At 39.2% G+C, this 26,793-nt stretch overlaps 1 protein-coding gene across 1 annotated transcript in view; it reads left to right on the top strand.

The window, feature by feature from the left end:
• Nucleotides 1-2,064: 2,064 nt before the first annotated feature.
• The window catches only part of GOLGA7B (golgin A7 family member B), a 521,039-nt gene continuing 496,310 nt past the window's right edge, over nucleotides 2,065-26,793 (top strand). Inside the window, exon 1 of the mRNA XM_044056907.1 lies at nucleotides 2,065-2,213. Coding sequence (XP_043912842.1) covers nucleotides 2,202-2,213 — 12 coding nt within the window. The 5' untranslated portion in view covers nucleotides 2,065-2,201. The remainder of the gene's footprint in view (nucleotides 2,214-26,793) is intronic.

Here is a 26,793-nt window from a genome sequence, read left to right as displayed (position 1 = left end):
ATGCGTTGTATGCCAGGCAAAGATTACCTCTCAGATGTATGCGTGATACCAAGTAAAGAGAGAAGGCTTTGAGGCGATCAGGATAGGCCATTGTGTTTACTGCCTGTATTCGTTTTGTAAGGAACCTTTGTGGACATTCCAGTTGTTGCATGTGTCTGGTCAGCTATACAGTGAATAGGGCATTATACTCTACAATTGGCCTGATAAGGAGTGGTAGTCATTTTGTTAGTTGGTTTCTTAATTAATTAATTAATTAACTAACTAATAAAGTTTGGATTAGTAGATTAGCCTTAACAGGCTGTGCTTATACTATATACATTAATTTGTCTCTAGCTTTTATGTTTTAGTTCTAAGTTAGTACAGTCTCAGTTTGCAGTATGGCATTAAGGAGGAAGAGGAGTACTTGGTTATAGGAAGGAGTTTAATGCTTTTACTGCTCTTAACAGAACCACCCTCTGTAACCACTCCCTTGCTCCAAATAACCTGATTATATATTAATTAATGAATGTCTTTAATGCTTTTTATTATACTCAAGTAGGATTGCTTCTTTGTTTCAGTAAAGGATATTCCATGTTTAACTCAACTGTGGACTGGACTACCTGCGGTTTTATTATTTTGTAGTACGTATTTTAAAGTTTGAATTTTATTAGTGAACTAGGTGCATAACATATTTCAAGGAGAGAACGTCACACCCTCCACACTGCAATGTTTTTGCTGGTTTGTTGGCAATGACTTTTGACAAACCATCAGTTAATGTTAGATAACTTGCCTTAGAAAAGTTCCTAACTGCTACAGGTTTTAATGGGATTATGGAGCTGATTATGATTTCGAAGGAGACAGCTTTATGGTCTGACCCTACCAGTGAGGATGAGACATCGGTGGGGTTATATTCTCCCATATTTGTGAGCATGTGTTCCAGTATGATGGAGCCTCTAATGGGTGTATTCACTATTTGGTCAAGGGTGTATGTATTTACAAAGTCCAGGAATCTCTGTGTCTATAGATTTGAGAGGATGTAGGATTCTGAATATATTGAAGGATAATTGATCTCCCATTATATGGTGTTAGGTTGGATGGCGTGTCTCCATTAGGTACAAGTATGCATTGTGAGCTTTTTGGGGCATGGAGGGTGACCTATAGCTGGCTAGAATATGGTATGCAGTTTTGTCTATGGTGATCTGCACATGAAGGAACTCCAGGAGGTCAACTTGTTTGACCACCCTAAAGGTATACTTGTTGTAGCAGCTCGAGACACCTCCACCTTTATCCTTTGACTGTGCAGCTACTGGTCTGTGTGTGGAAAGCACTGAAACCTTGCACTGTTGGTGTTCTGCCACTTTAAATCATGTCTCAGTAACTGCACAGATATCTATAGTCTTGAATGTGAGGAGGGCTTGGGGGAGTGTGTTTTTTTTTTTTTTTTTTTTCCTTTTTATTGAGCCTGCTGGCATTGAACAGTAACACCTTAAGGTTCTGTTGAGGTGATTTTGCCATGTCAATAGATCTGCCAATTTGGCATTGCCTAAAAAAGGCACTATGGGTGAGGATAAATTATTAGCCAGTATTCAACAGTCTAATTGGGAAAGGTGTAGACCATCCTTGGCAAAGCAATGTGGTCTGTTGACCATGTCCTCATTTTAGTGAAGAAAAAGTATTCATTCTGATAAATGTAGATTTCTTCTTTTGTTGTTCTGCTAAGAGATTCTTTGTAATACGAGCATGTAAAGCAGCTTAACTTTGAGTCCTATTCAAGATAATTATCTCTCTCTCTCTCTCTGACAGACAGACACACACACATAGGTGTCTAGCTATGCTATATAGTTATAGCGCCATGTTTTCCATAACAGCTTAACTCTTCAATTGTTACTTGAATAATTGACTTGTCAGACAAGAAAACTAGCTAGCGGTTGCAGTACGGTTAGGTAAGAGTGACTATTTTTTCCATTCTATTGCCGCATATCTGACACTAGCAAGAATGCCTATGAATTGAAGGCGGAGCTGCATAGGGCAGCAGCGTTCAGCTCTGCTGGAGTGAAGCGGAAGGTGGGGTTTACGAGGAGAGGAGGGGGTAGACAGTTGGCAGGTGTGCTGAGCTGGCGATGTGCGGCAATTGCAAACTGAGCTAACATTCGGTAGTCGCGCGCTGCAGATCAGCACCAGCACCAGGGACAGCGACTCGAGCAGCCGCAGAAGCAGCAATCATGGCAACCGAGGTGAGGTCTTTGCAGCAGGCAGCTCTGGGAGTGAGGATGTGATAGGGTTTTGTAGGTCTGAGGGCTAGTCCAGCAAGGAAGAAGCAGGTAAAGTTATGGGGCAGAGTCCATTTCCTTGATGGCAGAGCTTCAGATTCGGCAACAGGCACGAGTTATTTTGATCTGATAAAGAAAGGATAAAAACAATCTGCCTTAAAGACCTTTAACCTTTCTTTGTCTCATTTGTTTGTTGTTTTTTTCCTTGAAGTAAAAATGCAGTCGGATTAGTGGACTTAGAAATCATAGGTTGTAGATTTGTTTGCAGGCCAGCAGTTATTATATTTGTCTGATTTTTGAAAAAAAAAAGGATTCACTTAAGAGTGTGCAAAAGTATCGTGTGTTTCCGGGGGCTCCCCTCTTGAAATAGACTGTAAGGGTTTCCTGTAGGCTTCCGTCCTAGCTCAGCTTGCAAAATGAACAGCTAAAAACGAATCTGCTTTAAGTAAAAGTATTTTAGTGATTCTTGACTTCAGATGTCTGAAGCATACAATTCCAGGAATTAAGGGTGGTCTTATCTCTCGAAGTAATGTTTCAGAGATCTCCGGCACATATATTATTCATTTAAATTAAGCATCAAGTCAACAATTATAGTCGTGGTTTGTTTTCATCCACACAAAACATACAAACCATACAGAGAACGGGATAAGTGGATGCCTTTGAAATGTCTATATTTTTGGGTAAGGTGCCTAAATTCATTCAAGAGTTTCAGCTGTGCCTTGCCTCCAGATGCAGTGAAAATGCATAAAGCCAGCCTCAAAATCTGTAGTACAGTGTGTGAATTACTAAGGTCCCCGTACTTGGAAATGCCAGTTTAATTTCAGGTCACGCTTCCGTCTTGCTTGTATTGTGGTTTACAGCTGACTGATTCAAAAGAAATGCAGTAGCTTAGTTGTAAATGCTTATAAGCCCTTACTGTGCAATATATCTTGCTAAATATTTTGTGTGTGTGTGTGTGTGTGGGGGGGGGGGGGGTAATTATTAAGGGTTCCAAAAGCTGATTCTTGAGAGCAGCAAAACTTAGCTAAAAATAGATAACAAAAAGTGATGTTTATATGTTTGCAATAGTGTTTCCACTCGACAGAAATTCTAGTAGACCATGAACAGCTCTGTGAAAATGTCAGAAATAATTGTAGTCTAGAAATCCATCCTGTCTCAGGCAAGAGTCTGCCTAATGGCACTTTGCTCAGATTTTTGCTGTTCTCTGTGCACCATTGTCAGTTTCCTTTTCATACTATGTGCATTTTTTTCTGAAGTGAGTGAATGCATATTTACATGCTAGGATATTTTGCATTCCCTTCTTTATTAAAAATTTATATATTTATAGATGGACAGACAGGCTGTGTTTGACAGGCAACTGAAAGGTGTGTAAAGAACATTTGCTCTTTTCATGACCTATTTCATGTACTACTTTTGAAATTTTATTACAAAGAGAAGTATCATTATACAACATTAAGCTGTTATATAACCCTTTATTTTTGTATTAGATGTGATGATTGGGTAGAGATGGATGAAGGCTGCCAGCCTAGTCAAATAGAATTTGATATATAATTCTGGCATTTGTAAATAAATTTAGAATACAGGCATGTTTTCTTGACAATAAATGTAAAATACAGGCATGTTTCTTGAGTGTAAAGAATACTGTGAAATGTGCAACTGCAAAATATGTGACAACATTGCACTCTACTGGCCCAGTGAAGCATGTTGTGACCCTTTCATGTTAGAATTCAGCTCCAGTGCGGCTGGATGAAGGCTTCATGCCCATTGTTTTAAGGCTAAAGTTTATGATAGAATTTAGATGTGGAATGTGCTTTATTGCTCTAGTTTCTGTTAGAATATACATGTGAAATGTCTTCTATTGTTGCAAGTTTCTGTGCAGGTGTTAGATTGCTAAATAATGCAGTTTGTGGCCTGAGAGCTCAGACCAGGTGTTAAGATGCTGCAATATGAATACTGGGAAAACCTAAGTGTCAAAAATGATGTAATTTGGGAGGGCCTTAGAGACTTGTTTGTTAGTAATGTTTAAATACCATTTCTCACAAGAAACTGGAGAGCATTTTCATCTTGGATATCCAACTTATCAGCACTCTGCCTTGTGCTCACATGTAAGTTTTAGTACTGTGGTTTCTTGTAGGAATAGTTAAAGCTAGTAAAGATTAATTAGGTATTTTTCTTTGAAATCCAACCTGTCCTACTGTATTATTTTAAGTTTCTGTGTGATCTCTGAATTCTTAGATATCTCTGTGGTGTAGTAGTATTGTCTTGTGTTTTAATTATTTATTATTAAATATTTTTAAAACCTTCTACCTGTGGCTGGTTTGTGTCGAGATAAGCACTAGAATACATTGCATATTTATAGAGGTTATCGTAATAGGCCACTCTAAAGTAAGCCTAGACTGTATAGTCACACTATCGTTGAATTATAATATTGCACAGTAACAATTGGACACCCTTTTAAGGGCCTTTTAGTAGCTGATATTATTAGTTGGGTGGTGACAGAAATTACTACTGTATGGTCTGACTAAAGGGGCACAGCTGGAGAATCTGTGTCAGCCTTTCCCAGGAGTGTCTGTGAAATTGTATAAATACTTATCTCAAAGTGTGTGTGTGTTGTGTCAGCTACTTGGCAGGGACATGAAGCACTGGTTGGACAGAGAGGGTACTGGAGGTTTTAGCTTGCCCAGCTGGGCTGAGACCTGGACCCTATAGCTGTGCCAGTGGGGAGTTTTATTGGGGACCTGGTGAGCAAGGGAGCAACCAGCCCCAGACTGTAATCTCTGTGTGCACTTAAGGGAAATTGTACTTTACTGTGTGTATTAGTTATCCTTTCCTCTTCTAGGAGATGACCTCCCTGGTGTTAGTGGTGAGGATTGAGGCTTCTTGATTGCTGGGCCAGGGCACGGTTGTCACATTAGATAACAATTATATTACCATTTGAGGAACCACGTGTTTTCCAGAGCTTCATTTTCTCAGCTTGGAATAGCCTCGTATGCTTGTCTTATGTGCCGTATCTAATGAAACCTTGCTATGTCCATCAGAGTCATTAATAAAACAAAGCACTGCATTAATTTCAGTCTTTTGCAGTCTGTGTAATAAAAACTGGGCATTAACTTTGGATTTAACTCAGCATGGTGATTCAAGCTGTCCTAGGCAACTGCAAACCCTATGAATGTTGTTTTAAACATTACAATACGCACTTCAGAATGTTTAGATTTGTACATAACTGCTGGCGAAATAGTTTGCTGTGACAAATGCTGAGTTTCACACAAGTTTGGGCAGTTAAATACTTTTTCTAAAATGAGATGTTGGTCCCTTTGCAGGCACAATAATTCTTAGTATTCTTGCTCAAGGACTACTTGTGTGTATTACCCATCACAATCTTCATTCTTTGATGTTCTGTGATTAAGTAACCATACTTATTTCTTGATTCTGTGCTCAGATATGTGTATGCATCTTTATTGAATTTGTTTTTATATTGACCTAACTAACCAGTGTTGATATTTCAAAGATGAGTATTTTTCTTCTGTTGCATTCAAGTGCTTTAGGCCTAAGCATAGAGACATGCTTTCTAGGTCTTTGATTTTATGTTTTGCCTAAACAGTGCTTCACATCAGCACTTCAAAACACTTTCATTATCACATGTTTTAAATTGAATCCCTGCTAATATAGGTTTACTCTTACAAATTTAGGAACACTATGCCAATGCTCTTCAGTTATTTTATATTGTGCTGTAATTCTAATGTGGAAATTAACAAATTAATCTGCCACTAAAGATAAAGCTGAGAAGTTATGATGAGTGTTATGGAATGTGACCACTCCGCTAGCAGGTAAGCCAAAGAGTTTCAGCCAATCCCATCTATGTCTTCATGATTTCCTTTTTTTCATTTGATGCTTATATTTTTCCATATAATTCAGAAGAAGATTTTAATACTTTTCTTCTCCTTCAGTAGAATAACATTTCCTTACACCCGTGTTTTCACCTGTTTATCTTAATAATCAAATTTCTCATCAAACCAATTAATCTGTTGTTGTTAAAGTTTTCCTTCCTTGGAGCTATTAGTTACTGCAGTCTCTTCTGTGGTCCAGATTCTCAGCAAAGCACTCGTGTGTGATCCTAACAGTGTCCTGTACTGAGAGAGGCATCCCGATTATTCTGTGTCCTTTGTTATTCATAACTGTTTACTGGGACTCAACATACCATTTTCAAATGAGTCTGAGCAATTTACACTAGAAATTATAACTCCTAATTTCCCACTGCAATACGTCCCCATTTTATAACTGCCCCATATGTTGTTTGCACTTCCATAAATGTACTGCTTTCCACCCTTTGAGAATAAATCATATTTGGCTCTTTTCCATCCCTAACTCCACACCTGCACAAGCCTTCCTATACAGCTGCACCATATTTGGATACAGCATTTCCAATCTTAGTTTCAGCTATTAACAGAAACAAGCTCTGCAGCATTATTCTTGTCATACAACTGTCGCTTATCAGTACCCCACCTAACATCACCACCGTGTATGTCCTGTAACTTTATCCATTTGTCATATCTCTTTGGCTGGCCTGCTAATCGCACATTTTTTTTTCTTCATAGCACTGTTTATTCCTAGAACCAGACTTTGAGTCTCATCTATTATCCAGTCTTGAAAAAATATTTTTTCTTTGTTCTTTTTGCACTTATGAGTACTTCCTGTGACTCTACCTTGTCCCATTATTTTTTAGGATTGACATCTTGTCTCAAGCAGAGATATGAAAATGTCCATTGTCATCTCCAGAAATTTCACTTATTTGTTTAGTCTTCTCACCTTTTCATATACAGGTTTTGAACTCCCATACCACCTGAACTAAAAATATGTCTCGCCCTTATTGTGGGCCACATCAGAGTGGGTTACAGTACATTTATGGGTATTGTCACAACTTTCAGCAGATGACTATAGGCTATGTATTTCATAACTTCATACATGTTTTCCAGATTAGCACATTCTCAAATGACCTTATTTTCAATAGTCATCAAATAAATCCATCTTATTAAATTATACTTCATTTAGGTAAACTACTTCCTAACGAGTTCTAAATGGATGATCAGTTTTGTACCCGCAATGATTGTCAGCCATAGAAAATAACATGCTGCAATTTCTATTTGTGCAGTTGCATTAATACTAGGATGTGTAGCCTATTCCACATGCTTGTGCAACCATGGAGTTGATAAATATAAGTTTAAGAGATAAGGAGGCTTGCCCCTTTTTAAAAAAATGCTTTCTAAAAAGTTTCAAGTAGAAGATCCCTCTGTTTTCATCTAATAGCTTTCACTGAGCTTCGACTCCATGAGATTTAGGTTACTCACTTTTTAATTTTCATTGCAAAATGCTATAATAAACGTTGATTCTCACAATGATTACAAAACATTTTGAGGGGGAGGGTGGAGACAAAGGACAATAATGCAAATGCAATTATTCATGAATACTTAACTATGATGCTAATCCTGAAATCTATTGAGTAGTATGAACATATTATAGCTGGTACTGTCGATGTCTAGGAGAATCTGAATTCATGTACTTGTACCATAATATTAGAACATAAGTTATCAGTTGAATTGACTTCTTTATTTAGCAACATTTTTTTTAAAAGCAGACAGAACGACACATTGTTCACTGAAAAATGTTTTTCAAAATATTGAAAATTAGCAAAGTTATCTCCTTACGCTTAATTTATGGAATGCAGTCATGTATGATTCCTTGTTTTTTTAAATTTAATTCCAAAGATGCAATGTAAACATTTCTCTGGCGAGTGTAATGGTATGCATTTTTTTAGTGTAAGGCCTACTTACTTTTACATTCTCTACACATTTCCTGCTTCTCATTTTGCATTTGTGCTTAATTTCATCTGGTATTGATGAGCGCCTATGCATTTTTATTTAAATTCTCATTTCTTGCAGATACCAAAACAGATATCTCTTCTCTAGAGGTACATGCCTGAAATGGAATGGTTTACACCAGCTGATGACTAGCTGGCTTTCATGCAGGATTTCCCTGCAAAGATATTAGCTAGCCGAGTACAAAGCAGTCAGTACAGAGTAAATGAGGGGACACCACGCTTCTTGGCATTTTATCCTAAATGTTGCAGTCCTCATCAGCTAACCCCACTCTCAGAATATTTCATTAAGGCATTGTTTGCATTTTTATGGTTATTGATTCTAGAACAGGAGTTCATCCAATGTTATTGAGTATGAAATTCAATTGTTTGCTTCTTTTAATAATTGTCAAAGTGATCACGGCAGCTGGAATTTAAAAGGCCTACATTTGGTATGCATTAGTTGATTCTTTCTTTATCTTCTTCTTTATAACATCATATAATAAGCATTCAGCATGCAAACTTTCATTCTCTTTGGAATTATTTTATAATTTCAAATCAATTTTCTTTTCATTGTATAATTATCTGGTGGCTGAGGTCTTGTATTCTTGTTGTGTACATCTTGCCCGCTGAGCGAATTGACTGAGCACTATAAACAGTACCGATATTTCTGCCCTCCTTCAAATTTTTTCTTCACCCCACCCCTTTGACTTTCCTCTGAACATCTATTTTCTATATTAAATGTTTCATCTTCGTTGACTGCCCCCATGCCTCAACAGTCTTCCATTGATGAATTCATTTCTCTGTTGCCTGTATCCCACTATCCTTTTTTTATTGCTAACCAAGTCTGTGTTCTCTTCTTAACTTTTCATTTTTCCTACCTTCTATTTTCTACCACCATATCGATTCCATGTTTTTGCCCAAATCGTGCTTTAATCATTCATCCCCTAGCATATATTGTGTCCATGAAGTCACTCTGCGTTTCCTCAACTAATATAACTTCTCCTTTCATGAACTCCTCTTGACCTTATTCTGTTCCCTAAACTCATCTGAAGGCTTTTCTTCATACCTTTCCCTTCCACCTATATTATGTCTTGTAGAACTCACTTACCATATTATATTCTGGCAGACTGTCCAAAAACCTCTATTCTGCCTGTTCCATACCTCCTCTCTCAGCCTGTCCATTGATGTATATTAGCCTCCACCAGCCTTCCTTTAATATTATTCAACCTCTTCCTACTCAAATATCAGAATTTCTTAGCTTATACTTAAACGTATATATTTTTCAGTAATCCTCAGTCCTCTTGATTATTATTTTAGATTATTTCCAGCCTGATATCCTTTACAACCTGCTCACTTTTTTCATTCCCTTTCCATAAACCAACTGTTTCTCTCAATATGCCTGACGTGTATTGAACTAAAGGAACCAAAATCGTTTTCATTACTTGTATCTTGCTATCCAGATCCCTAAACAAAAGTACTGAAAACCAGCACCTAACAAACTTGGGAATTTAATGACAAAAGAAAAAAAAATTGGAGATAAAAACAGTAATGGTTTCGTGCTTTCGTCTTGTATATAAACGATACCATCAGAACCCATGTCTTTTGTTTTGGATTACTGTTTAAATCACCATCAGGTTTCCAGCTTTTTTCTTGCATATCCATAAACAAGAGTTTGCAGTTTCTCAGTTTTTGTATCATCTTTCATTTAATCTTTTCCCACTTATCTTTAGTTGCTATAACTGATCCTTTTTAAACCATACTCTCAAGTACTTCATTTTATCTCATCCCTATAAATATGGGTATTGCTGAACCAGTTGTTGTATGGGTAGATAGTTTACAGCAAATGCCTTTGTTTTATCGTCAATAATTTTGAATCCCTAAAATACTTAAATATGTCTCAGAATGTTCCATGACACTGAAATGATTGTTTTTGGTTTTATCAGGTACAAAATAATATTATCTGCAAATAAAGCCAACTTTTCTTAATTACCATACCAATTATATTCTTGAATTGGAGTCCCTTATTTTCTTTGCCACTGGTTCTGTATATAATGCAAATAACAAAGGGGAAAGAGGACACCCCTGCCTGGTTCCTCTTTTCAAACAAAACTTATCAGAGAGGAACGGTCCACCCACTTTAATTTTCACCTTTAATCCCTCATATATCCTCCTAATCAAACTTGTAATTTTATAAGAATGCGAATGCTTCTACTGCCCTTCTCATAAAATCCCAGCTTACCCTGTCAGATGCTTCCACTGCATCAAGACCCACCCAATAACAGTGGTATTTTCTTTCATTCTGCTTTCCTCTGGATCATCGTTGTTCTATTAATGTTGTTAAATCTTACTCTCCCCTGCACAAAACCACACTAATCCATATCTATCAATGTTGGCATTGCCTTTCTTTTAGCCATTATAAACATAAACACATTATAATTAAGGCTTAGAATCAAAATGGACATTTGTGAAGCTGACTTTGATGGGTCTTTACCATCATTAGGTATTATGGCCAACACAGCTTTTTTCCATGATGTTGGTGCTTCTCCATCTTTTTAAAAACTGTTAAACAAAACCTTCCAAATCCTTATCATTTTTTCCCTGCTAGCTTCCAAACTTCCACAGAAATACCAACTATTCCTGGGGACTTTCCTGTAGATTGGTTATAAATCACCATTTTTATCTCATCTCCTCTTATCCTGTTAGTAATTGAACCTCATCTACGTCTAACCTTAGCATATTTAATTCTTCCATAAACATTTCCATTTGTACTTTTTCTTTGAGTTTCACATTTTTCTGTTTTATACAGATTTTTTATAAAATTTCCAAAATATTTCTAATACCTCTACAGGATCCCTGGTTATTTTCCTAGTTATAGACTTCATTCCCTAAGCTTCGCAACAACCATTCCTACTTTCTGTTGCCTGAGCCACTGTGCTAAAAGCTTTTGTACTCTGGAGTTATTATCAAAAAAACAGTTGCTTAACTGCAATCTTTCTAAACTCATGCATATTATTGAGGTAATACCTTATTTTCTCTTTAGTAACCTGCAATTTCACCTAATACTACATTTTTTTGAGGATGTAGGTTTTTTTTGCCACCAGATTAATTACTCAAAAATTGAAACCCACCTTAATGCCATCTCTTTTTTTTCTTCCATGGAGCTAAATAAATAAATTGGGGATAAAGCTGCTGCCTTCTGCCATAAAACCTGAAATTCTCTGAAAAGCCCTTCCTACTGATTACAACTATAACTAATATCTGGCCAGACTAACAGACAAATTGTTAGGAACCTGTGTTTACTAAGTGACAACTGTAGAAATCTAATACTGTGTGGCTTGTAAAAGTAAGTGTGAAAACATTTCTGGGCCAGAATTAAAATCTTCACTGTGATGAGTATAAGGCCTACTGCTAAAGAAATCCGCCTCTTCTCTGACTCATTTCAGGTTATTTCTAGCTTAGCTTCCCATTTATCTCAAGCAGAGAGAAAGCGAGAGAGAAAGACAGAGAGAAGAATTCTCAACAGCTAATAAGACAGCTTCACAGATTTTGAACAGTATTCGCTTATTAGCTAACTTTCCAGCTCCACTGTGTAGTTGCATTTTATTAAAAGATGAACAGCACTGTCATGGACAAAGGGCAGTAAAGTCTCTCTCTGTCACACGGTTCATTCGTGGCAGTATGTAGTGTGCTGTTATTTTAATTTTTGGCTGTGCTAATATGAGGGATAGGACAGAGCTTGGGGTATTTTCTTAAAGAAACTGCCTTGTAAAAACCCTAAATGTTAGTTGTTGAGGTGATTTACATGTATCATAAAGTCACCCAGTCAAAGTAGAATATGTAATTGCAAATGAGATAAAGTTTGATTTTATTCTCCCCTTCATTTAAATTAATATAAAGAAGTATGTTACAAGAGATCTGCTAATGAAGTTAAGACAGGTCAGCGGATGTGTTTAACTAATGTTCTTCTTCATAGTGGGAAGTAGATCTCAGGCTCTTTTATTATCAACAATTCTAGTGTAAAGGAATGAAACAACGTCCTGGAGGTATGTCACTCCTTGATGCCAGCAGGTTGTTTTGTGGCACCTTTCTGTCCTACAGCAATGCCACTTGATGGCAGACCAGGGAAATAGTCTGACAGCAAAGTTCCTTGAAGATATTATGCCCTCTCATCCACTTTTTCTTATAGAAATATCACTGGTACAGTGCATCTACCTAATTGTGGACTTATTCCTGATGCTAGCAGGCGGTGTATAATGATCTACTGATGGGCACATGTAAGATTGTCATCATTCTGATGTCCATTACTGTCTAGGACAAGGGGCATTATTTCTCTGTGTCACATGTGGCACTCTCTGATGGTAACCCGCAGTGCACTGTTACCCTTCTGATGTACAGCACCGGCAAGGTCAAGCAGCACTGTGTGTCTGTGTCTCGTGGCAGTGTGTCCTCATCACTTTAGTTTGTCACAGTGTTAATATGATGGCTAGGACATATCTCAGTTAGATGTGCTACCTCAAATGGTGATATGTATCACCATTCAGACCTAAGGAAATATAGCTGTTGAGGGGCAGAGAACCAGGAAGAATACAGTATTGTTTCTGTGTTTACACAAACTAATCAATAATTAGAATATCATCTATCACACAGTAGGACTGCTTCATGCTGGTAGCACATAACACTCTTTTAGCAGTGCTTCCTAAAGCAATGCCACTGTGGAGAGATTAAAATTATTTGTGTCCAGTGTGTAGTAGGTAAAATGAGTTGTCTAACATCTATGATTCTTCTATATCTTAGTACATAATACCCTAGCATCATCCTGACCATTAATGATGTCTATAATGATATCAGAACATATATTTTACCAGGAGTTGTATTCCCTTATATCTTCATTTAGCATTCTTGTTTCATCTACAATATGTATCATGTCTAAAGATAATTTTTATTTAGTTCTGTCATGTCAAACCACTTTAACTAGGAAAATAAAACTTCATAACAGTTGTATTACTTAAATGCATTAGGCTTTCTCTGTTGATGAAATTATAGTCTTTTGGATAAGACATTAAACTGAGACCCCATCTGCCTGAGTTGGTGGTACCTCAGGTGGATGTAAAAGATCCCATAGCACCTATCAAAAAGAGTAGGGGAACCCCCCAATGATCTGGTCACATTTCCTCCACTAGTAGTTTAAATCCCACCTTGGGCTTCCCCTGAAAAGAGGCTAGTAGCCTAGCGGGACTTACCCAGTCAAAAAAGGTATATAATTCATTAGAAAAAAAATGTTTTATTTATATAGTCCATCTCAGATCTGTGAACTACTCATGCCTACATACAAAGACATATATTCCAGGAGTGCTAATTTAGTTTTCAAACATGTATTTTATTTTTTACTTCTGGGCTCTCTATAAAGAAAATATAAGGAGAAGCTACAGATTACTTAGGTCTATATTTACTTCAGATTGCTTTTGTATGACTTTTACCTCCTGGATTACCTCACCAGGGTGGTGCTTGTACCTCCTTAATTGACTAGTCACATTAGGTTCTGCTACAAACACTCAAAAAGCAGTGTCTTGTAGATCACGTAGGCTGTTACTGATGCTTGAACTCGAATACGAGTTTGTGGAATCCGCTGCCATTCCTTTAATGAAAACATTATTCAAGTTAAATGTTGCATCCATGAGAGGGAGGGGCAGGAGTGTAGTTTTAGGGTCACATAGCGAGAAGGGAATTTTATGTTTAGGTAGTGTGAAGGGAGTTTTATGTTCGGGGAGCTGGAGGTAGGTTTTAGGGTTAGGGAGCGATCAGGGAATTTAGGTGAGGGGGTGGAATTTTGTGTGAGATCAGGGACTTTACAGTTAAGGAGAGAGAGAGTGGAGTTTTACAGTAAGTGAGCCAGGACTTGGGTTAAGAACTGGATGGGAGTTTTAGGGTTAGACTTAGAGCTTTAGCAGCACTATAAACCTTTATACAATCAGTTGCTGGGAGGTCTAAGTAACTACAGCAGATCAGTGGGAATTTCAGCACTTGTTTTTTTTTGGTCAAATTGCAACAAGCAAGTGTGTTGTAAGCTGCTATCACAACAGCACTTGTAGAAGACCCATCACATCAACGAGTTATAAGTCATTGACAAAATCTAACCTTTCTGTGCTAAAATGTAAAGAGAAGCTTACAAACATACCTCAAATGTACTTTTAGAGAATTTAGTTATCATTATGAAAGTAAATACATCCTTTCATGAGTCTTTGGAAGTCAGAGTTACAATATCTCATACAGTTACCCTTTTCTGTTTTCAGAAGGCTAAAATAGATCTTTTTCAGAATTTTAAACACTGACTCTGCAAACATATTTGAAAAATGTTACTTTTAGAATAGCTTCAAAATGTGTAGACTAGTTAAGCCATCTTTACAATAAACAGACAAGGTTAAGAATTTAGAAATTATAATGTATATTACAATACAAAGACCTTTATGGATTTGCCATTATATTTTGCCTTGCCTTTTAAAACATTGCATAAATGAAAAGCATGTGAGTTGTAGCACTGCAAGCATATTATTTTAAACATGCACATTGTAATTCTTTGTGTTCTCTGGGGAAATAGTTTGTCACTGTCAACTTATTTTCAGGTGAGCAAACATTACTAGCTGGATTGTTAACTTTTATTGTCTATGGTAAAAAAAATAAATAAATTCTCAAAGTTACTTGATATTTAGAAAAAGTCAAAGTCTAAATAAAGCATGTTTTTTTTTTGTTTTTGTGGAAGATGGTTTTCCTGGCCTGTCTTTTGCATGTGTCTCTTATTTTGCACATTTACTCAAGGTGTTTAATGCATCTTCACAGTACCTTCTGAATTGTTTGTTTGTTTAGTAATAGATGTAATTTTTATTCACATAAATCTCAGGTGGCTGGTGTTTCCCAGATTGTTGAATTTGTTGTGCTGAGTAACTGTATTACCCAACATATTCTGTAGTAGCAAACCGTTTGGGTTCTTGGTGTCGGTCCTTGATCTCTCACAGTACCGTTGGCTTGTGCCCATAAATGAGTCATCCTTCTCTGTGACTTGAATGTCTCAGAACAGTTTAACTGAATGGTATGAAAGCTAGACCATTATCAAACATAGTAATAACACATATGGCAAATACTGAGAACTGCCATTTGTTGTTGTGGAAACTATAAGCTTTACAGTAACAAATCTGGAACATTTAGTATAAGCAAATGCTCTGAATTGTTAATTGATCAATAAAGTTAAACATTTGTGTTTGTCCAAGGTGCGTTTTGTAATTCTAACATCAGTACATGAACACCTGGATGGATATTAGTCTGGCAAAGTAGTGTTTTTATCTCTCTCTCTACTTCTATAAAGTTAATTTCATATTCTTTTGTCACATTTGCATTACCTTGTGTTACTTTATCCTACTTTCTTACTTTGTTTCCCCTTTTTCTAGACACAATAAGAAAATTACATATCATTATCAGAGTGATACAGCTTATACTATGATACATTAAAAGTGAAATTCCTGGTCCTTCCAGTACATGGGAATTTGATAAGGTTATTCTCCCATTTACTTTTGTATCAGTATCAACACAGCTATTAAATCTTTAGTAATATTTTTGTGTGAAAAACATAGGAACTTTATTTTGCAGTGTTAGCTTGTGGTGTTATACTGCTTAATATGTCACCAATTATTACATCTTCTCTGGCCCAAATTCTGCCAGCATTTCTACTTAAGAGTTTATCATGTTATTGTAACTGTTGATCTTATGTTATTTTACATCTGTGTATGGAATACAGCATTCTTACTGTTATTATATTATGGCATATATGACTTTTTCCTGACATGTTTATCAACTTTATTTATATATATATATATATATATATATATATATATATATATATATATATATCTAGCTATATATATACACACACACACACACACTGCAGTACTATTTCTTCATAGCACCTTATTTGTTGACTGTCCTATAGGTTGGTACTAGGCTATCGATCCTAGGGCCTATGCAAGCCTAGCCAGAACAATTCTCTGGCTATTTCTTCCCACAGTATTTACTTCCCTGGACCCCTGTCTAGCAGGGCAACTGACATGATCCCCAGGGTGACTTTCCTATCTCCCATCCAGTCGTCAAGGTTCTTTTTGAAGAGGGCCAAAAAGGTGCTCTGCTTGACATGTATGAGCAGTCTGTTCCAGAGTCTGGGGTGTCTCTGGCTCAGGAAATCCCTCCAGCTTGTTTTTTTCATTGTGATAACAAGGTTTAAATCCCTGGAGCATGTGGTTCTGAGCGATTGGGATTTCTTTAAGTGTAGCATGTCCAACAGCTCTGGGTTTGACAACACCTTGTATGTTAAGCAGAGATCACCTCTGAGTATACGATATGCGACAAAGTATAGCTGGAGTTTTTTTTAGACAGCATAGGGCATCTGCTTTAGGCCTGTGATTCTTTTAGTGAGATATTTCTGCGGCCTTTCCAGTTGTTGCAGATGTCTTGAGAGGTACATACCAAATGGGGTGTTGTATTCTATAATGGGTCTAATGAGGGATAAGTACAGTGGGACAATCACCTTCTTTTTTCTGGATGAAAAGCCCTTAATGATGAGGTGTGCCACATAGGATTTCCTGACTGTTGTGGTGATGTGGTTATCGAAGGTGAGGCCACTGTCCACCTGTATCCCTAAGTCTCTTATCACACTTTCGATGTTTAGTGTACTGCCACCTATGTGGTAATTCACGAGTACATGGTTTTTCCCAAAGGGGATAACTATACATTTCTTGGCATTGAGCTTATAGCTCTGGCATCAAGCATCTGTTTCTGTAAGGTCCTTTTGTAGAATATCCACATCATTTGGGGATTCAGTAATGGCTCCCAGTTTGCAGTCATCTGCAAGCTTTGGTAGTCAGAGCCCCTTAGTGTTGGCCTGTACTTCAGTGAAGTAGATGCCAAGCAAGAGCGGTCCCAGGACTGAACCCTGAGGTTCTCCACTTGTCACTTGTCTGGAGGTGGATTTGGAGTTGGCTACTTTTACAGTGTGGGTTCTGTCAATAACCCAGTTGGCAACCCATCGCGTGATGTAGGGATTAATGCACAGCTTAGTAAGTTTATCTATGATTCCGTAGTGGGGGATGGTGTTGAAGGCCTTAGCGAGGTCCAGGTAGGCTGTGTGGACTGCCTTATCCTCATCTACAGCTCTGGAAACTGATTCGAAGAAGTCAATCAGATTCAGGAGACAAGATCGGCCCTTAACGAACGCAAACTGGGTGGGATCCAGTGTTTGATGGCTGCCAATGTCTTTTGTTTGTAAGTTTCATGATAATATAATACGTTCCATGGCCTTGCAGATCAGGCTTGTCAGACTGATGGGACAGCAGTTCCCAGGATCCAAGGTGGATTCCCCCTTGTGGAATGGGATAACTGTAGCTGTGCACCACCCAGTGGGCACATAGCCTGAGATGAGGCTATGATTAAACTTGACACTTAGGTAAGGTGCCAGTTAATTTTGTAGTTCATGTAGTACACAGCCCGGGGTGTTGTCTCATCTCATGGATGCTGTATTCTTGGTTTGGAGAGTGCAGTTTTTACCTGTGTGTCCGTTATTACCGGAATTTGGCAGTCTTTCGGTATTGAGATGAGCCCTTTAGGGGGTGAAGTTGGCAATGAATTGATCTGCCAGGATATTGGCAATATCCTTGGGATCAGTATATTTAATGCCATTCTGTTGTAGCTCACAGCAGATATGAGCTTTGCCATTTAGATTTTTGACGTAGCTATAGAATACCTTTTGGTTGTCTTTGGCAATTGTATTTTCGTAACTAGCTTTGGAGGATTTTATGAGGGATCTCAGTTTCTTACTGAGGCTGGTGAGGGAGTTTTTTGCAACCTGGGATTTTCCTCTTTTCTGCAACAGTTTTTTCCTTTTGTTGTAAAGTTTATTTATGGGAGGGGACCACCAGATTGGCTTTCTTTTTTTCGAGGAGAAAGTCTTTGTTCTGTTTGGGATGGCATGATTCATGCATGAGTGGATGTGCTCACACAATGCCTTAGTGTAAGATTCAGCATTCGAACTTTCAGTTCCTGTCTGCATGCGTGTCATGAAGTTTGTAACTTCTAACTTGAGTAGCATGAAGTTGGCTTTGGAGAAGTTTTTTTTTACGGAGGTTTCCTTACTGAGGGGGTGGGGGAGGGATGTGGATGTCAAGGATGATTAGCTTATGGTCAGATCTGACCAACGAGGGGGTGACTATTGGTATGGAGCATCGATTTCCCATTTTGGTAATGTTGGTAATGACCAGGTCTAGGATAGTGGAGTCTCTGGTGGGACTATGGATTAGTTGATCCAGGGCATTGGAATTTATGAATTCCAAAAACCATTGGGCAAAGATGTTGCTACACAAGTAGTTTTCCCAGCAGAGTAGTTGAAATCACCCAGTATTAGGGCATTTGTTTGTATATTAATATTTTCCAGTATGTTTAGAAAGGTGTAGTGAGAATCTTGGGGCATGGTGGGGGATCTGTAGCAAGCTACAATTTGGATTGCAGTCTTACCTAGTGTTGCATCTGAAGAATTTCATACGCATTGAGTTGGGCAGCTAGCCTGGTGGTGTGAATTTCCTTGGTGAATATGGACACTCCTCCACCTTTAGTGTTTCGGTCCTGGTTTGGTGTCCGAAAAGTGTGGTAAGAGTTGTAGCTTGGTATTGCAGGGGTGCTGTCTGGAGCCTTGAACCAGGTCTCAGTTACTGCACAGATATTGATGTTTTCCATTTTTAGGAGTGCCTTGAGAGAGAGTGCATTTTGAGGTTTAGACTTTTAGTATTGAGTAGCATTACCTTCAGATTTTGCATGCTTGTACCTGTTACGGTGGTGGTTTTGTCCCTTGAACTTTGTCTAAAAAAGGCACTATAGGGGTGGCAAGAGCCTTATCCAGTAACTGAATCCCAGGGGCGACAGGTACAGACCATCTCTGGCAAAGCATCGTGGTCTGTCAATCATGTCATCCCAGGCAGACAGATATTGGATCCCCTTTGAATGACACCAGAAGCTTAGCCAATTGTTGGAGTCAATCCTTTTGTCCTTGTGGTATCATTCTGGGTGAAGACAGGATGCTTCTCAGGGCTAGGGTCATACCTGCCTGGACGACATGATCCGAGAGCTCTTTGATGTCTCTCTTCATGTAGTCCAGGGAGGTACATCTCAAGTCATTCACTCCAGCATGGACAATGACAGATCCATATTTGTACTTGTTGTGGAGTGACTTGAGTGCATGCGTTATGTGGCGGATCCTGACACCTGACAAGCAGCTGACTAATTTTCTCCTTGTTCAGCCTGGTGAGTGAGAAATCAGTGTGCCTGACTATAGAGGCAACTATGACTAAAGTGTCTGGTATATTGTTTTGCCTTAGAGGCTGTTATTGGGTGGCACACTGGTGTTGTGAGCTATATGACACTTTGGTTGTGATTGGTGTTTGTTTGCATTTCAGCTTCGTAGGTCCTTGTTGCTTGGGCAGGTTACTGTTAAGGGCCTCTGCATATAAGGGTTTAGTGTTGCTATGTGAGGGTGTTTATGCCTTTCTGTTGTAATTGCACTACTGTAAATTCACTCCAGCAAACTGGGTTAATTTTACTTTGCACACCTTTCTCTTGGATTTATGCTGTCGCTAGCAGTAGCTATACATACTCATGGGGGAGGATTGTCCTCCACAGTTTCTACACTGCTGACCGCTTGTTTTCTTTTTGTTTGTGGTATTCACATTGCCTTTCTTTTTTTCATTTTTCATTGTTTGATGAATATTTTCCCCTTAGTAATGTGTCTATATATTTTGTCTTACAGTTTTCTAAACCCCACAAATACATCTGACATTTTTTCTTTAAACTCTCTGAAATGTTAATTTTGAACAACTTGCATCTTCAGCAGTTTACCATAACCTGAAATTTCAGTTTCTGCCATTATTCTTTGTCCTGTATAGTACATGCATGTTTCCTGTCCTTCCTTATTGCATCTCTAAAATTAAACATTGTAAATTTTACAATTTTCTTGAGATCAAAGTACTTACGTAGCACTTTTCTAGAACATAAAAAAACTTGATATTTTTCACTGACATGGCCTTACATATCCGATTTCTGTTATTACCTTTGATTTTTCATCTATAGTTATATTTTATGCTGTAGCATACTTATTAAACTTGGCTTCCTGTCTTTTTCCACTGTGGCCATACGTACGTTTGTCAGTCCCATCAAATGTGAGCTGACTTTGGTATAGCTAATAATATGCTTCTTAAGGAAGTGTTCTCTTACTGGCTCCCTGTATTTCTCCTTTGTGGCTCCTGAAATGGACCATCTTTCCCTTCTGTCATAGTTTTTTTTTATATTTATTTTTATAAATAAACTTCTCTTAACCTACTCAGTACTTGCCTGAAGCTCACTTCTTTGGCTGCAGGTTTCACTTTCAAACATATTAAACTGCTTGAAAGGTAAGAAACACTGACCTAAGTAACTTATAATGTTATTCTCTTCACAAGTTTCAAAAGTTCCTGCCTTGTATTTATTTTTTGACTTTTATGTATGGTAGACCTTAAAGGAAAACATACAAGCTAAGTTTATAACTCCTTCATCTTCCTCTCTTAAAACCTAGTTGCCTCGTGGTTTGAGCGTCTTTTCAGGCTTGTTGGCTGTTGGTGAAGCACCCTCCAAGAGGAAAAAACGCTGAGAGAAGAAGGGAGCCACTTTTGAGATTTTAAGTATTTTTTCTCTGTTTATTTGCTAAGTTTTTCTGCATAGCTGCCTAGCTTGAGCATTTTCTGGCTTGTTAAACTTGATTTCTGTATTAGTAGCTGTATTTAGAGCACAACCAAAAGCTGTTTGCTGAATTTCCTGTTTGCACTTAATTTTAAATCGTTTTTTCTTAAAACTTGCATATTTTCTGTCCTTGACCTAGCACTCTTGTGTGGGGTCATTTACTGCACTGTTATAACTTGATATTACTTGTGAACCTCTGCTATCTCTGTAAAAAAAAAAAAAATCTTGCTTTTTTCCCACTTTTCTGAGAGTTAAAAAAGTTCAGTTACAGGCTTGCTGTTCCTGAACTGTTTGAAAGTTTCTGTGAGGCCATTTTGCTTGGGCTGAAGGAGGGTCTCTGTGTTCATCAGTGGCAGTGACTAACATTGAGCAGCTTCCCTGCCCCGTGAGGTGGTTACTGACTTGAAACTGTAGTTTTATTGGCCACTAGGGGTCATTTCCATAACTCCTTCATCTTCCTCTCTTAAAACCTAGTTGCCTCGTGGTTTGAGCGTCTTTTCAGGCTTGTTGGCTGTTGGTGAAGCACCCTCCAAGAGGAAAAACGCTGAGAGAAGAAGGGAGCCACTTTTGAGATTTTAAGTATTTTTCTCTGTTTATTTGCTAAGTTTTTCTGCATAGCTGCCTAGCTTGAGCATTTTCTGGCTTGTTAAACTTGATTTCTGTATTAATAGCTGTATTTAGAGCACAACCAAAAGCTGTTTGCTGAATTTCCTGTTTGCACTTAATTTTAAATCGTTTTTTTCTTAAAACTTGCATATTTTCTGTCCTTGACCTAGCACTCTTGTGTGGGGTCATTTACTGCACTGTTATAACTTGATATTACTTGTGAACCTCTGCTATCTCTGTAAAAAAAATCTTGCTTTTTTCCCACTTTTCTGAGATTTAAAAAAGTTCAGTTACAGGCTTGCTGTTCCTGAACTGTTTGAAAGTTTCTGTGAGGCCATTTTTGCTTGGGCTGAAGGAGGGTCTCTGTGTTCATCAGTGGCAGTGACTAACATTGAGCAGCTTCCCTGCCCCCCGTAGAGGTGGTTACTGACTTGAAACTGTAGTTTTATTTTCCATTTTGGGTCTATTCCTGCTTCTTTCCAGCCCCTGCTATCAAGCACGCTTTAACGTGCTTTAGCGCGGAGTTGCCACTAGAGCAGCGCCGGTTAAACAAGGTTAAACTCTTTCTGGCTCCAGAAAGTCTGTTCTTCAATTTTTCCCTTAGAACTGCTCTGCTAGGAACCTAAACAGTTTACACCTACACTAAAAAGTGCAGCACTTGTTCCAAATAGCTTTTTCTTCTCAAAAAGCTCAGCACTTGTCTTATAAGCATATCCCTTGTCTTATAAGCATTCTCTTTGCAGGTCAAGCACTCCTATATTATACAAATCTCTCACTAGCAAAACCCCAGGGTGCCCACTTCCCTGCTAAGCCCACTACTTTTCTGTGTCATACCAACTCATAATTCTTTCTAGCATGTCGAAGGGTCAGATGCTGGCGTCCTCGCCTGCCCATTTGGTGAATCTGGGAATTCTGAGACAATGTTACAATTGCCTCATGTACACGGACAGCCATCTCCTCCTCCCATGTAACACTAACACTTGTGAGAGATGCAGCTATTTAGCCAGACTGGAGGCTGAGCTCTCTCAACTCAGGACTGGCAAGACCAGGCAGGAGGAGAAGGCAACTACACACACCACAATACCAGTCTCACATAACCCAACCACACCACTGAATCAAACACATAAACACACTAAGACATACTCGGAGGCTCTGAGTAAAAATTTACCTAAACAGCAGAGGCCTCCAAAGCAGACACCCAAGCAACTGCAAACTCAATACACCACACAAACAACACATAAACAACAAAATCAGTGTACAAAGCAGTCACTGCCCTTAAGGCCAAATACAACACCAAACATACTTGTCATAGGTGACTCCATAGTCAGACACACTGGCGTCCCGCTCACCAGACTGAGTAAGGAGAAGGTCACAGTAAGCTGCCTGTCGGGCGCTAGAATCCGCCACATAACACAAGCACTCAGGTCTCTCAACAGCAGGTACAAGTGACTCAGTCATTGTCCACGCTGGTGTCAAGCGACCTGAGGCGTGCTTCCTTGGACTACATGAAAAGCGACATTGAGGAGCTCTCTGATTATGTAACCCAGGCAGGTATGACCCTGACCTTGAGCAGTATCCTACCTTCACCTAGAATGATGCCACAATACAGTGATAAGATGATCAGCTTTAATAATTGGCTTAAATTCTGGTGTCATTCAAAGGGGATCAATGTCTGTCTGCCTGGGATGACATGCTGGACAAGCCACGCTGCTTCGCAGGGACGGCTTGCACCTGTCACCCCTAGGCTTCGGATATTGGCAAAGGCTCTTGCCACCCCATAGTGCCTTTTTAGGCAAGGCTCAAATTCTAAACCTACCACCCTAGAACACAAAAAGTAAAAAACTAAGGGTAATGCTGCTCAATGCCAGAAGTCTCAATCTCAAGATGCACGCACTCGAGGCCCTTCTCAGTATGGAGAATATCGATGTCTGTGCTGTGACAGAAACCTGGTTCAAGGCTCCTGAGAGCACGCCAGCACTAGCAGGTTTCACCTCATATCATGCGTTCCGGCCCCAAAATCCGGACAACACCAAGAAAGGAGGGGGGGTGTCCATATTCATAAAGGACACCCACACCTCAATGTTGGTGGCAACGCACAATGCATCGGAGACCATCCAGGTGCAATTAACCATAGGCAAGACTGCTCTGCAATTTGTAGCATGTTACAGGCCACCCTCTCAAACTCAGGAACCTCACATGGCCTTCCTGAAAACAATGGAGGGATAAATGTATCTCAAACACCATCATACTAGGTGACTTCAACTACCCTAATATAGACTGGGAACACTACTCAAGCCCAAACACTCTAGCCCAAAGGTTCCTGGAGTTCATAAACTCAAATGCCATGGAACAACTAGTCACCATCCCCACAAGAGGAAAAAACATACTTGATCTCATCATCACGAACATGGGATCACAATGTTCAACACCGGAAGTATACCCCTCACTGGTGAGATCAGATCATAAACTAATCTCGCTGGAGGTCCTCATCCCGCCCCCACCTGAAACAAAAAGGACCACAGTGAAAAACTTCTCAAAAGCCGACTTCACACTTCTAAAAACTAGTGTGGTCTCCTTTAAGGCCCCTGAGCCAGTGGTAAACATTACTCAAACCACTGAATCACTTACAAATGCCTTCTACCAGCACCTACAGGACTGCATGGATCAGGCAATCCCAAACAAAACTAAGACTCTTTGTACCAAAGGCAAGCATCCAGTCTGGTGGACCCCAGCCATAAACAAGCTCTACAACAAAAGGAGGAAGCTACTACAAGATAGAGCAAAATCCTTGAAAGGTAAGACACCTTTGATCATTATAAGTAAAAACTAAGAGCTCTCATAAAATCATCCAAGGCAAATTTTGAGAGAAAAATCGCCAAGGATTCAAAAGACAATCATAAGGCCTTCTTTAGCTATGTTAGAAACCTAGGAGGAAACTCCCAGATATGCTCAGAATTAGTTCAAAATGATGTGAAGATTACTGAACCTACACACATTGCCAACATACTGGCTGACAGGTTCAGTGCAAACTTCTCCCCTCCCCAAAAGGAGAGATATCTATACCAGAGGATTGTAGCCCCCAAACATCTCCAACGCCCAGGTGAGAACTGCTCTCCAAAGCAAAAACACAGCATCCATGGGACCGGATGGTGACCCGGCTGTGTGCTCCATGAACTCAATGAGGAATTAAACCCGCAGTTAGGACAGCTGTTTAATCTTAGCCTCACCTCAGGATACGTGCCCAAGGAGTGGCGCACGGTGACTGTGGTCCCACTTCACAAGGGCGGTGCCTCCACCGACCCTGGAAATTACCGTCCCATTAGCTTGACAAGCCCTATCTGCAAAGCCATGGAGAGGATCATAATGGAACTCATAAATAAAGACATAGGGAACTTGCAGACTTTGGATCCAACCCAGTTTGGCTTTGTCAAAGGCAGATCATGCCTTTTAAACTTGGTTGACTTTTTCGAGACAGTCACCAAGGCCATTGCTGAGGGAAAGGCAGTCCATACAGCCTACCTTGACCTGGCAAAGGCCTTCGACACAATACCCCACTCAGGTATCATCAAAAAACTCATCAGCTTGAATGTAAACCCATACATCACAAGATGGGTTGCAAACTGGCTAAGTGACAGAACCCACAGGGTCAGAGTTGCTGGAGCCATGTCAGACTCAAAGCCTGTCACAAGTGGTGTCCCACAGGGCTCAGTCCTGGGTCCACTCTTGTTCGGCATCTACTTTTCTGAAGTACAAGCAAACACAGGAGGGTTATGGCTGACAATGTTTGCAGATGACTGCAAACTGGGCGCCATAGTCGAAAACACATCTGACAGATATCCTTCAGAAGGGCCTCACAGAAACGGATAACTGGTGCCAGAGCCATGGCCTAAAGTTAAATGCCAAGAAATGCATAGTCATACCCTTCGGGAAAAACAAGGTTACCCCTAGCTACCATATAGGTGGCAATCCACTGAGCACAGAAGAAGTCATCAGGGATCTGGGGACCCAGGTTGACAGTAGCCTTTCGTTTGACACTCATGTTGCTAAAGTTGTTAGGAAAACCTTCTACATTGCCCACCTGGTCATGAAGGGATTCACATCTAGATCAAGGGAGGTCATCGCCCCCCTGTACTCATCACTCATTAGACCTATGATTGAGTACAATGCCCCATTTCGAATGTATCTGACCAGACACCTGCAGCAGCTGGAAAGGCCCCAAAAGTTCCTCACCAAAAGGATAAAGGGTCTCAAAAATATGTCTTATGCTGCCCGACTGAAAGAACTCCAGCTCTATTCAGTCTCATACCGCTTGCTCAGAGGTGACCTGTGCCTGACATATAAGGCCATGTCAAACCCTGATTTGATGAATATGCTTCACCTCAAAAAATCTAGATCCCTCAGAACCACAAGGGTGGGAGACTTAAACCTTGACACGGTTATTAATAGAACATGCTGGAGGGACAGATTCATCACCCAGAGACTCCCTATGCTGTGGAACAAAATCCCGGTACATGTGAGGCAGAGCACCTCGCTGGCCTTGTTCAAGAGGAATCTTGACCAATGGATGGGGATCGCAGATATACCCCAGGGATTACTTCAGTGTCACTGCTTGACAGAGGCACAGCAAAATAATAGGCATAGTTTCATTCAAACTAAAGGGGTGGCGAAAGCCAAATAACTATGGGCTAGGCTTATAAATGCCCTTGGGCAGATAGCCTAGTATGAACCTATGAACCTATGAACATTCAACAAGAAAGATTTTTTGAAATGAAAATAGAGCTACTGCGGCCATATTTCATTGAGAGAGATCTGCTTTATTTTCAAAGTGCACCCACCTGATATGTGGGTAACCTCTCACAACTACACGTTCAAGAATAACAGACCATTTTTTTCAAATGGGCTTATAAATTTTAATTTCAAAATATCCCCGTGAATGGGTTGATTGCATGAAACAAGACCAGTTAGATTTTTACCAATTTTAACACCAGCAATTTCAAAGAACCCACAAAAATGATGGACCTTGTAATGTGGTTGCTTCAATGGTTATGATATTTTTTTATTCCACTAGAGTTTTAAAACATTATTTATAACACAGGGCTCTAATAACAGGTCTGATGAGAGATTAATTGAGACAAAGGCCATCTTTGTTTTTCGTGTTAAGAACATTATGGAAAGATATATTGATTTTTGTGATAATGAGAAAGTGAACACCAAGTACTTTTAAATGTGGAACATGCTCACGTCTACATTCCCGAATACTTTTCTGTAGTCATATACAATAAAGTA

This window comes from Protopterus annectens, chromosome 14.part0 (genome assembly GCF_019279795.1).
Source record: "Protopterus annectens isolate FY-2018-M chromosome 14.part0, PAN1.0, whole genome shotgun sequence".
NCBI classification, from domain to species: domain Eukaryota; kingdom Metazoa; phylum Chordata; order Ceratodontiformes; family Protopteridae; genus Protopterus; species Protopterus annectens.
The sequence above is the reverse complement of the archived record's forward strand: the minus strand, read 5'-3'. Positions and strand labels throughout refer to the sequence as shown.